General features: G+C 45.1%; 1 protein-coding gene across 2 annotated transcripts in view; it reads left to right on the plus strand.

The window, feature by feature from the left end:
* Window positions 1–12,966, plus strand: part of Nod1 (nucleotide binding oligomerization domain containing 1) — a 44,155-nt gene that overhangs the window by 10,165 nt on the left and 21,024 nt on the right. For both annotated transcript variants that reach the window (XM_070014292.1, XM_070014293.1), the window contains exons 2-3: window positions 10,091–10,374; window positions 11,932–12,106. In XM_070014292.1, coding sequence (XP_069870393.1) covers window positions 10,189–10,374; window positions 11,932–12,106 — 361 coding nt within the window. In that variant the 5' untranslated portion in view covers window positions 10,091–10,188. The remainder of the gene's footprint in view (window positions 1–10,090; window positions 10,375–11,931; window positions 12,107–12,966) is intronic.

Raw genomic sequence — 12,966 nt, forward strand, 5'->3', positions numbered from 1 at the left:
CTTTTAGCTAGATGCTGGGCCTCTAAGACAGCCAGATGCAGTCCTTGCCTAAGCTGCATCTTTAGATTGCTGCCAGTGTTGTTCTAGCACACAGCACTCCTACCAGATAGGTGCTGTGGTTTGTGCATTTCATAGGTAAAGGAAGGTAAACACAGATGTGGTCATTGTGTAAGTCACACGGCTAGTGATCAGAGCCTTTAGGTTAAAAACATTTTTAACTATAAGGTTAAAAAACTTATTAGCATCCCTTAGTTGTACAAGGTGAGTTTTGTTGTGACATTTCTACATGTGTAGACAATATATCCAGATCAGCTGCACCCCTCTGCTGCTTACCCCACTCCTTCCTCCTTGAAATAATTCCAGCAGGTTTCATCCTTCTGTTTTCATACATGCAAATAAACTACATCAATCAGATTCATCCTTATTCTCCCTTCTATTCCCCTACCCTTGCCCCCTTCCCATCCAAGCCTGTTTTGCTCTTCTGTCATTCATTTTTTAGAGTGTATAAATTATACCCAGGTGTTTCAGATGTCCTTATCTTATGCTTTGCTCAGAATAACCCTCTCTGTTGATTCTCTTCTCTCATCCATGTGGATCAGCAGCTTTCATTGAGGTTCCTTATGTCTGCTTCATACCTCAGCTTTAGAATATGGTTCATTGTTAGTTTTCATGAAAGAGGATAATCAATTTAGAAAGATAGTGGTAGCTGGGTGCCAGTGGCTCATGCCTGTAATCCTAGCTACTCAGGAGGCTGAGATCTGAGGATTGCAGTTCAAAGCCATCCCAGGCAGGAAAGTCTATGAGACTTTATCTCCAATAAATCATCAGAAAACCAGAAGTGGCACTGTGGCTCAAGTGGTGGCCTTGAGCTGAAGAGCTAAGGGACAGTGCCCACGACCAGAGTTCAAGCCCCACAGCCAACAAAGAAAGAGAAAAAGAAAGGAAGAAAAGAAGGAAGGAAGGGAGGGAGGGAGGGAGGGAGGAAGGAAGGAAGGAAGGAAGGAAGGAAGGAAAGAAGAAGGAAGGAAGGAAGGAAGGAAGGAAGGGAGTGGTAAGGCTAAAGTGCCATGGGAATTCCAGTGGACAGTGATGGGTTTGGGGAGGGATTCTGCCTTTCCTCTTTTCTGATGGTGTGAGGCCCCTCTGGGAGGTGAGGAGACTAAAGGCTAAGGGCCCTCTCCAGACAGAAGTAAACAAAAGCAATTGTCTCCTTGCCAGGAAGCCTAGGTTCTCATTGTAGCCAGACTTGTCTGCTCTGCTGAGGGGCCCGAATGGAAGTGGAGGACAGCATCCATTCCAGTCAGAAAGCCCCAGCTCCAGCAGAGTGGTGGTGCTGGTCCTAAGTACGCGCTGGATGGGACATTCTGGCCAGAGGAAGGGGCTCTTGGCTTGGGAACAGGGCCTGCTGCCTGGCTTCTTGGAAAGCCAGCACTGAGAAAGGACATCTGTGCATCATTTCAGACCCACCCTGAGTGCTTACGTGGTCTCTGTCTGCATTCCTTTCTTTGTGGGCAGGGTGGCAGTGTCTATATGTCTGGGGTTCAAATTATATGGTGTTTTCTCCTGAGAGAAGAGGGCAAGGAAAGAGACAGAGGGAAAGAAAAGAGAGAGAGAAGAGAGAGATGGATAGGGGCTGACTCATATACTTAAAGTATATGAGTGACAGTGTTGCTTCAAAGGTCTAGCATGACCTTGGTTTCTTTTCCCTGCTGAAGGGTTGCTGGGGAGATGAACTACCTGGTTTGTTTGCCAGCTTACTGCCTGAATAAATTGATCACAAGAAAAAATAAAATAAAATCTGGGTGTCAGTGGCTCATGCCTGTAATCTTAGCAACTCTGGAGGCTGAGATCTGAGGGTCATAGTTTGAAGCCAGACTGGGCAGGAAAGTCCATGAAACTCTTATTTCCAGTTAACCACTAAATTGGAAGTGGAGCTGTGGCCTAAGCGGTAAAGTGCTGAGTCCTGAGTTCAAATTCCAGGAGTGACACAAAGAAAAACCTAAAACAAAACATGGACGCAGCAGAGAAAGTAGCCCATCTTGAGATAACAAGAAGGATACGGAGGGAGGTGGGTGATCCTGTACAGCCTGGGCAGTAGTATGTGAACAGACTCTGGCTTAGTCCAGTTCCCTGCTGGACCCCTGTAGGGATGAGTTAACCCCTTCCTCCCCCCACTCCCTGCTGAGAAAGGGTGAAGCCATCACTTCCAAGTGTCCACACAGTTCACCATACAGAAATAGAATTATTCTCATCACTTACAAAACTTCTCTGAGGAGGAAACTATGCACCAAGTTCAAAATAAATCTTATTCAGGACACAAATATTTTCTTAAGAATCCAGGCTTGTTCTTTGGCATTCATGGATATATGCATTCAAACGTGCTGGGGGTTATGGCCAAGTTGGTGGAGCCGGAATGTTTTGTTATTTGCCCTCTGGATAATATTAGCTTTGAGGTGTGTAGGTACCTGAAGTAGCCAGGGAATAATGGTTTTAACTTTTTTCAATTCAGAAGTAAATTCCCACCATTTATTCCTTTTGTCTAGGACTGTGGTGGCAGAATGTTTTGGGAGCTTGTATTGCCTTGATAAGTTCCGGCTGCAGATGTTATTTGCTTGTTAGAGTTTACTGATATGGTGTTGGGGTGGGGTATTACTTGCTTTTGGTGATACTAGGTTTTGAGTTCATGGCCTGAGTTTGCTAGTTTGCTGTATCACTTGAGCTGCTTTTATATGTACACACATGCATGTGCACACACATATACCTATATACACATGCATACACAGCCCAGAGGGTAGTGGAGCTGAGAATGGCTCACAGTGTTTAGACATGTGTGTTACATGGAAAGAAGGGGAAATACAAGGTTGATAAAACATATTGTAGTCATGGAGCATTGCTTCAAAGTGGAATTGCTTGAGTTTCAAGGATTTAAGACTCTCCTTGGAGCCCAGTGCTACTTAGGAGCCTAGCTACTCAGGAGGCTGAGATCTGAGGATTACGGCTCAAAGCCAGCCCCAGCAGGAAAGTCCATGAGCTTCTAATATCCAATAAACCACCAGAAAACCAGAAGTGGCACTGTGGCTCAAGTTGTAGAGCACTAGCTTTGAGCTGAAGAGCTGAGGGACAGCGCCCAGGACCAGAGTTCAGACCTCATGTCCGACAAAAAGAATTTTTTTTCTTTGAAGTCCACTTTGTTAACTTTTGCTCCAAATTATTTCTTTATTTATTATCATTATTATTAGCTTGCATACATTAATTATGCAGGAAGGACTTCTTATTTACATTCCCACATGTGGTGTTCTACATTTTGTGGGGAGATTTTTTTTTTACTTTCAATTCCAGGCTATGAGTTTCTATTTTATACAATAAATCTGTTACAAACTCACCATGTTGACTTTGCTATTTCACCAAACCAGGAGGAACTTGTCAATCATTGACAAGGACTTAGTCTTGGCTCATCCAAGTGTGGATGGTTTTAGAAAACCAGTATATAATTTAATTGGTGCTGTTTTCTTTCAAGGCCAATGGAATCTTTGAGTTGAAAGAGTTTTTTGGGCTGGGAATGTGGCTTAGTGGTAGAGTGCTTGCCTAGCATGCATGAAGCCCTGGGTTCGATTCCTCAGTACCACATAAACAGAAAAAGCCGGAAATGGCACTGTGGCTCAAGTGGTAGAGTGCTAGCCTTGAGCAAAAGAAGCTTAGGACAGTGCCCAGGCCCTGAGTTCAAGCCGCAGGACTAGCCAAAAAGAGTTTCTTAAACAGGGTGATTATGAGATGCACTTTGCCACAGCAGTGTCTACTCTATCTACTCTAGGAACTAGAGCTGGAGAGTAAAGGACAGAGCTGAATGGAGTACCCTGGCAAGATGTCTGCAGTGATCCTGCTTGCCTGGCATCTCTAGAAAGTTCTCTTACCTTCTGGGCCTCAGCTTCCTCATGTACTGAGTGCTTTTCTTGTCTAAAATGGTTGTTTCAATCAAATTGTTGGGTAATGCTGTGCCACAGTGACAGATAATTTGTTAAGTCTTGGTCATGGCTCATTTGCTCTCACTCAAGAGGCTCTGCTCATTGTGATTACTTGTGCTGCTCACTGGTGGATCAGCCTCTGTTTTGCATGGTTCCTGAAGAAGATGGGAGCATTCTGATGAATGCTGCTGTTCCAGGCCCACTGAGTCACTCTTCCTCTGTTTCCAGTTAAAGAAAGAGGTGGGAAGGCACTCTGGATCTTCGGAAGGACCTGAGTCATTTAATTATCAGCATACTTCTACCACTGTGTTGATCAAGGAAGGGTGGGAAAGGCCATGAAAATAATCACCTGGTCAGCAAAGTCCCATTGCCCATGCCAGTCTTTTCTATGATGTGAAACTGTGGCCTCTTCTCATAGCTTCCAGGGCTCCTGGGCTCACATCCCAAGAAAAGGATGGGTCAAATGTGGATGGTGAGCTGGATCCCAAAGCTGGCCTGGCCTTTGCCTTTGTATTTGTTTCCCCTATAACAGCAAGTCTCCACAGCAGACAGATTTGCAGCATGGACTAACTGAATAGAACTCACTGTTTAGAATAAAATGAGGCAACTCTGCTACATCGCTCAAGGATGTTTTCCAGAAGTCTCAGAGTGGTTGGCAATCTTATCTGCTGGTATTGCAACACTGATTTACATAAAGCGAGGCCACTTGTTTGGAAATACATGGAATCTGAAAAGAATGAATGTTACCCAGCCATTGGTGTCTATGAAAAAAATTAAGACTGGAGGGGAGGTGGAGATGACTTCCCCAAGGTTTTCCTTCTCAATCTAGCCCCATCAGATGGGGCTAAATTCTGCCTGCCCACCCTGGGAGGGCGTGGTCTGCTCATACTCCATGTGGGGACCTCTGGCATGGGCCATTGCTTGGTGGTTTTGTATTGCTAACTGGGCTGTGTGTGCTGGTGTTTTCCAGGCTGTGAGGAACAAGGACACACTGAGGTTATTCATTTGTTCTTGGAATTATCATAAGGATACACAGAAGAACAAAGATGCTAAGCCAAGCAAATTAGACATCCTAAGAGAGAAGGGCACCAACTGCATCTCCCCACCTGTCCTCCACTTCCTTCTTTTCTTCCTCCTCCCCTTACAGGGCCTCCACAGGACAGCCTGTCTGAGCATGGTATCTGAGCCCAGGGGCTTGGGGATACCTCTGGCTTTCTCGGCTCTATCTCTCACTGCACTTGGAGTTTCTAGCTTTCCCCAGGTACACTCTTTGAGGACAGGAAGCTGCTTGAATATTATTATGCCTCAGCCTCCTCCTGCTAGCAATGACCTCTAGTGCTTGGGCTGGTTGTGAGGATGAAGAAGATGCACGGATGAAGTGTTTTAACATTTCAGGGGTCCCCAGGCCTGGTCTGCACTTGGAACACATTAGTGTCAATCACTTAACCCTAGCAGCAGCAAAGAGAGAAATGAATACAACAAGCTTGCCAGTGAGTGGTGCTCCTGATAATGAGATCTTTGAGGGAATCTCAGAAACAGCTGGTCCTCTGTACCCCTGGCCCTGCAAACTGAAAGGCTCTGGCTCACAGCCCACCTAGCTGGGTCCAGGCAGCTGGAGCTTCTAACTCACTGATCAGACAAGAGTAAATTTAGCTTCTAACTCACTGACTAGACAAGAGTAAATTTAGCTGGGAAGGCTCCAGAGGCCCCGTACCTGCACCTTAGGTTGTCCTGTCTCTTGCAGTGTGCAAGCATTAGTCAAGTGTGAATCCCCACCTTCATGCTTCCTGGGTGTTAGCTTTTCTCGCTTGTGCCCTGCTGGGCCCCCACGCTGGTGGGAACACTGCTCACTGGAGTTCTCTTTAGAAGGAAATAACAAGGTGTGGCATTACATAGGCTTGTGTATGGGGGTGTTGTGGTGGGGGAGAGGTCGCCCACTCCTCAGACCACAAGCCACAGGGAGAGTGAAGAACCACTGGCTGATGACAGCTGGCTCCAGCTGCTGAGCAAGGTGTCTAGACTTGCTGGGGGCAGGGTGGTTAGGCCATGTTCTCATTGGGCATCATCTTTGAAGCTCTCGCATACATTTTCATGTCACAAATTTCCTACAGAGATTTTTACTTTCCTCTCATAGTGGAAGAAGTATTAAAACAGAAAGGCTCCCCAGAAAATGCCTTCATAAAGTGCTTTTTTTGTCTTGGCATCATTTACGAGGAAATGTAACTCTCCTATCAGGGTGGAGTGGGGTAGTGGCCTGGATAACTCTCTCCTTAGAAACTGTGACTGTGGTTTCTCTGGGGCCCTCCCCAGGAGTGGACCACAAGGCCGGAAGTCAGTCTCCCTCTACAATTGTTCTCCCTTCTCTGTGTGTCCCAGTGACCTCATTGTGGGCTGTGACTCTGCTGAGCAAGCCTGAGATGTCTTCCCTTGGTCTTTGGCTGATAGAGACTACCCTCTAGTGCAGGCTTACCTCTCATCTCATGTGCACTTGTTGGCAGATAATTTGGGATATGTCTCTCAAAACCAAAGTGATAGAAATCACCTGCAATCTCTCAAAAGTAATCACAATCTGAATTTCCTTCTGCTTTACCTTTACCAGAGTTCAGGCCCCACGATTGGACCCCTCCCCCCCCCCCCCCCCCCCCCCGTCAAAAAAAAAAAAAGTCTCACAGAATTTCCTGCCCAGGTTGGCTTTGCACTGTGATCTTCAGATCTCAACCTCCTGAGCAGCTGGGATTACAGGTTTGAACCACTGGTGCCTGGCTTGTTTCCTACAAATTTTGATACACTATATTTGTAAGCACCGACCCCAGAAAAACCTCTTGGACACACAGTCACATAGAAGAAAGAAGCATTTAATGTCAGCTAGAGGCTGACAGGCCATCTCTTGTGGGATAGAGAGTAGCAAACTTCTCTCAGAACTGTAAAGGTAAATATGGTATCGGAGTCTGAAGGCATGAGAAGTGGCTGGGGCAGGAAATCTTCAGCTGGACAGGCGATATCAGACAGCCATGGCAGGACATACTATAGCTGGCTTGCAGCCAGGGAAAACTTGCTATCACAGAGATAATATTCTATATCAGAAAAAGTCGATATATCTTACAGCTGTCATGTAGCCAGGGAAAGCACGCTACAGCAGAGACAATACATTCTATAGCTGGTATCTTGTGATTATACACTAGTACCTGTGTGTGACCGGGACTGGGCATCTGGACTACGTTGCTGATGCAGCAACTGGGGATGGTGGGAATAGACAACTGTGATTGGGCCTGGCTTATGGATGACCCAGGGTGAAGGCTGTCAACCCAAAATAGGAGTGAATGAGCTTACAGTATTTCATTAGCACATAGCTCAGTGGGTCGCAGTGCTGGTCTTGCAGGAAGGGCTATGCCCCCATGGAATGGCCTAGCAGACCTCTAGTAACATTGCTTCATCATTCCCAACTCTTCAGACCCCTCTGGGGCTAAGATTGTTTATGCAGTGTTGTTGCTTGATCACTCGTTCAGGTCATGAAAGGAAAGTTACTATGTAGTTTCTAGCTGAGAATGTCTGTGGAGATTTAGCAAGTTGATAGGCAAAGCTGAGAAAATGGATTAGGAAAGAGCAAAAATTGTCAGAACAACTTGCTGGAAGAAAATGGGAGAAACACTGGACTTAAATATTAATCGGCATGACTCATGAAATAATGATACAGTGTTCAGGTGTCTATGGACTTTCCTTTTTAAATTCTTTTAGGGTATAAAGTTTGATCTCAAGGCAAGTAAGCAGATGCTTTACTACTTGAGCCATACTCTGAGTCTATAGATTGTTTTTGGAGCTAAACAGAAACATTTTCCCCCACACTTTTTTTTTTTTTTTTTTTTTTGTCGGTCGTGGGGCTTGAACTCTGGGCCTGGGCGCTGTCCCTCAGCTCTTCAGCTCAAGGCTAGCGCTCTACCACTTGAGCTACAGCGCCACTTCCGGTTTTCTGGTGGTTTATTGGAGATAGGAGTCTCACGGTCTTTCCTGCCCGGGCTGGCTTTGAACCGCGATCCTCAGATCTCAGCCTCCTGAGTAGCTAGGATTACAGGCGTGAGCCACCAGCGCCCGGCTGCCCCCACACTTTTTATTAGCATCAATTTGTTGTATATTATATGTCTGTGTATCTTGATTGGACTCATTCCCTTCATCTTTCTCTTATCTTCCTTTCCCTTCCCAAATCAATCTCAGCAAGCTAAACTGTTCCATTTTCACACATGCATATAAAGCATTTTGGCCATATTCACCCCCTTTGGTTACCTCCCTCTCCTATGAGTACCTGGACAGGGTCTGTCTTACATTCCTGGTTTTTTTTTTTTTTTCTTTTTCAAAAGTGTATGTTAAGGGCTGGGAAGGTGGCTCAGTGGTAGAGTGCTTGCCTTGCATGCATGAGGCCCTGGGTTCGATTCATCAGCACCACATAAACAGAAAAAGCCGGAAATGGCACTGTAGCTCAAGTGGTAGAGTGCTAGCCTTGAGCTGAAGAGCTGAGGGACAGCACCGGGGCCCAGAGTTCAGGCCCCACAACTAGCAAAAAAAAAAAAAAAAAGTGTATGTTAATTGTTCAAAGGTGTTTCACTGGGTTATTTCATACGTGTCTACAAATACTTGAATCAGATTGACTCCCCTCATCAGATAGATAGATAGATAGATAGATAGATAGATAGATAGATAGATAGATAGATAGATGCTATGTGAAAAAGCTTATCTATGTGTTTATCTTTTAGGAATAGTATCCACATAGCTAAAACTTTCCTTGTAGTACTGCCTTTGCTGTCTCATAAAGGTTCTGGTAGGTTGTGGTTTCTTTGTCATTAGATTCTAGGAACTTGGATTTCTACCCTTATTTCTTCCACGACCCACTTGTCAGTAAACAATGTATTGTTCAGTCCATACATGTATGAATATTTTCTGTAGTTTATTTTGATGTTGTGGTCTAATTTTACTCCATTAGGGCCTGAAAGAACATTGAGAGTGATTTAAGTTTTCTTATATTTGCTAAGACTTTCTTTATGCCCTAAAATATGATATTTTGAAGAAAGTTTCATGGGCTGTTGAGAATACTTGCTTTTTCCTGCCTAGACAAAGGATCAGAGATTTATTTGGGGTCTTTCCCTTTTCAGATGACTCATTCTATACACTTGGATGCTAGAAGTTAGCTAAATGATCTTAGCTTGTACTTGTTGTTACAAGAAAACAAATTAGTGCAATTTTGGGATCCTTCAGAGGAACCAAAGTTACTTTCTAATAAAATAGCTAAGGTCCCTGCTCTGCCCAGATAAGAAGTTCAAGCTTCCTATTCATGGAGTCCTGGTGTTGCCACACTGTACTCCTCTGTGCTCAGTCCAGGGTGTCCATGGCTTCTCCTTTTCCTGAGGTGCCTATGCAGAGCACATTTTGCTGAAGGTGTGAGGAATGCAGGAATGGAGTGGACCATGGCTCAACTCAGGAGGGGCAGTCATGACTGAGGCATTGCTCTCTTCTGGTTCTTTGGCTCTGGCTACTCCAGATGCCCTCCTGCTGGGAGTCTCTCTCTTCTACCCCACCAATTGAGAGCAGTTCCTCTGCTCTCAATTCTGGGTGACAGAAACCGGTAATCCAATCCAGCCTCACTATGATGTAAGGAATACTCCCTCTCCATTTCCATGTCATTTTACGTTTGAGGCTCACTTTAGTGTTGTACTTGTGTGGGTACCAGTTTGGGGGCTTGAACTCAGGGCCTGGGTGCTGTCTCTGAGCTTTTGTGCTCAAAGCTGGCATCCTATCACTTGAACCACAGTTCTACTTCTGGCTCTTTGGTGGTTAATTGGAGATAAGAGCCTCATGGACTTTCCTGCCAGGGCTGGCTTTGAACCACAGTCCTCAGATCTCAACCCCTTGAGTTGTTTGGGTTACAGGCGTGAGCCACTGGTGTTTGGCCCACACTTTTGCTTTTTTAAGAATAATAATAGGCCAGGTGCTGGTGGCTCACACCCATAATCTAGCTACTCAGGAGTCTAGGATCTGGAGGATCATGGTTTGAAGCCAGTCTGGGCAGAAAATTCTATGGTGATGGAGAGGGGACCCCTTCCCTGACTCTGCTTAGTTGATGATATCATTTCTCTCTTCAGGGAGAAGCAGAGGTCTGGAGGACTCTAAATCCTTTTGTCTAGAGGATACAAGTGGCTAAAGATGAATTTGGAAAAAGTAGTTCTTCGATGCTTTAGCCATGGAAAAGCAGGATGTTATCACATCACATTCTGACTCCTACATTAAACTACTGAAGACCAATCGAGAGCTGCTGGTCGCCCACATCCACAATACACAGTGTCTGCTGGACAACCTGCTGGAGAATGGCTATCTCTTGGCTGAAGACATGGAGATTGTGTGTGCCTGCACCACTCAGCCTGGCAAGGTGCAGGAACAGGTGTGGGACTGGTACAGACAGCCCTCAGGGGCCAGAAGCAGCCTTTCCTGACTGGATGTGGGAGTTTAGTACAGGGCAGAGTTCCACAGTAGTAGGATTGTGATAGAAGGAAAAAGAGCCCTGGTTACTGGCTTTCTGCACAGCCAAGCACTTCTGTGTGTGGTAGAACAGGTCGTCACCACTGCATGGTGTATAGATCCCAGGCCACCAGTTTTAAGTTCACTTTAAATGAACAAGGGAGGACACAAATGGGCACAGCACACTAGTAGCCACTCACTCAGTGCTTCACACCCAGGGCCATGTGGTGTGAGGCTCAGGATGGCCTCCTGTCTAGTTTAGCAACAACAGCTCCTCTGGGCGGAACCACAAGGAGGAATTTCCCACATTCCACACAAGGTCAATGGAACTTTCTAGAAAAGGAAGTGGAGATCTGTAAGTCTTCATGAGACAGACAGGACCTGTTGGTCATGGATGCTGCTGAGGAAGCCCAGTGACAACACTGGAGTGCTTTGTTTTTTCTTCAGTTTTTCTCCTAGACTTCAAAAACATTACTACTGTTATCTTTAAGTAGTTGTACAAAGGAGTTTCATTCAACATGTAGTTTATACCCATCTTGCTCAGTGTCACCCCTTCATCACCCCCATTCTATCTCAGCCATCCCTTCATGTTACCTGCTTCCCCTTCACAGAGTTTATGGACTGTGACCACCATTCCTCTCTCCACTTACCTGTCAAGTCCCAACCTCCTCAGACAAAAGATGCTTTTACATAGGGTATTCATTTTTTAAATTATTATAAAGGTGATGTACAGATGTTAGAGTTACGTAAGTCAGGTAATGAGTACATTTCTTTTTGTACAATGTCACTCCTTCCATTGTTCTCTCTCAGTTTTCCCTTCTGTCTCCACCCACAAGTTGTATAGTTCATTTTAAACTGTCAGGTAATTGTTGAAAGGAGTTAAACCATTGGAATACTCCCCTGCATGTATCTTCTGTAGTGTTTGGTTGTGTATATATGCACGTGGCCCTGTTATGTACTTTCATATATGTTTATATCTTAGATCTAACTGTACCCTTTGTGTCTCTGAGCCTGACTTATTTACCATAACATTTTGTCCAGGTCTATCCATTTCCCTGGAAATGACGTAATAGTATTCTTCCTGATGAAAGAACATATATGAGGGTCAGCTGCCCTCTCACTCTGTGGCACCTGCCCGCCAGAGGCACACATGGTCCTGGATGATGCATCCAGGTTGAGAGAGAAAAACAGACAGAACTCCATGGTTGAATATAGCTCCAGTACTGAGTCTCATTTACCTTTTTAAGTTTACAGAAACACACTAGAGCCATAGCTCTAGCATCATAGAGCCATGTGGTTTTATCTCTCACTGAAGACGTTCATTTCATACATTCTAGGATTTCAACATAAGAACTCATAGCTGGGTACATGGTTAGGCTCATGGCTGTAGAAAGAAGCACCCTGGGTAAGTCTTTCTGGTGAGTAGTTGCCCCTCTTACTATTGTTCTTATGTTCCTGTCACCACCAGGTTCGAAACCTTCTGGACCTGGTACAGAGCAAGGGCGAGGAGGTGTCTGAGTTCTTCCTCTATGTGCTCCAGCAACTCACAGATGCATTCGTGGACCTCCAGCCATGGCTGCTGGAGATCGGCTTCTCCCCTTCCCAGCTAATTCAGAGCAAAACTATTGTCAACACTGACCCAGGTATGAGTTAACTCAAGGGGAATGAGCAGGGATACAAGCAAGGTCCCGGGATCCAGATCTGCCCTCGTACTGAGGTCCAAGAGGGTATAAAAGAATGACTACCACAGCCTGCTCCATCCCAGGAATCAAGCCCAAGTATTGCTGCAATTTTAGAAAGGAAGTTGTGGTTCCCATCACCTGTCCAACTCAGATGACTGCAACCAAAATGACCACATGCGGCTTCCTATTTTTTGAGTATTTTTGTTATTATAAAGGTGATATATAGAGAGGTTACTATTTTATAAGTCAGTAATGAGTACATTTCTCTTGGGACAATGTCACCCTTTCTTCATTCTTTCCCAGTTTTTCCCTCCTGTCCCCAACCACAAGTTGTATAGTTCATTTTCAGCCTAGTGTCCCGTGAGTACCACTGCTGCATTTGTTCACCCTTTATCCCTTCATTTCTGTGTCCCTCTTCCCCTTCCAAAGACAGATAAGTGAACAAATAAGACAAAAAGAAAATAACAGCAAAGAAAAAAATGTTGTTTTCACTAAGCACTGGTGGTTCATGCCTGTAATCCTAGCTACTCAGGAGACTGAGATCTGAGAATCATGGTTCAAAGCCTGGCGGGGCAGGAAAGTCCGTGAGACCCTTATCCAATTAACCACTAGAAAACCAGAAGTGGCGCTGTAGCTTAAGTGGTAAAGCACTAGCCTTGAGCTGAAGAGCTCAGGGACAGCACCCAGACCCATAGTTCAAGCCCCATGACTGACGAAGAAAAGAAAATCTTGTTTCTTTGAGCTTGGGAATGGAGTCTTTTGGGTACTGTAGATACAAAAGCATGTCATCTGCAAATAGGGATAACTGACTTCTTTTCCTA

The sequence above is a fragment of the Dipodomys merriami genome, unplaced genomic scaffold (genome assembly GCF_024711535.1).
Source record: "Dipodomys merriami isolate MVZ:Mamm:240054 unplaced genomic scaffold, mDipMer1.0.p SCAF_94, whole genome shotgun sequence".
NCBI lineage: Eukaryota > Metazoa > Chordata > Mammalia > Rodentia > Heteromyidae > Dipodomys > Dipodomys merriami.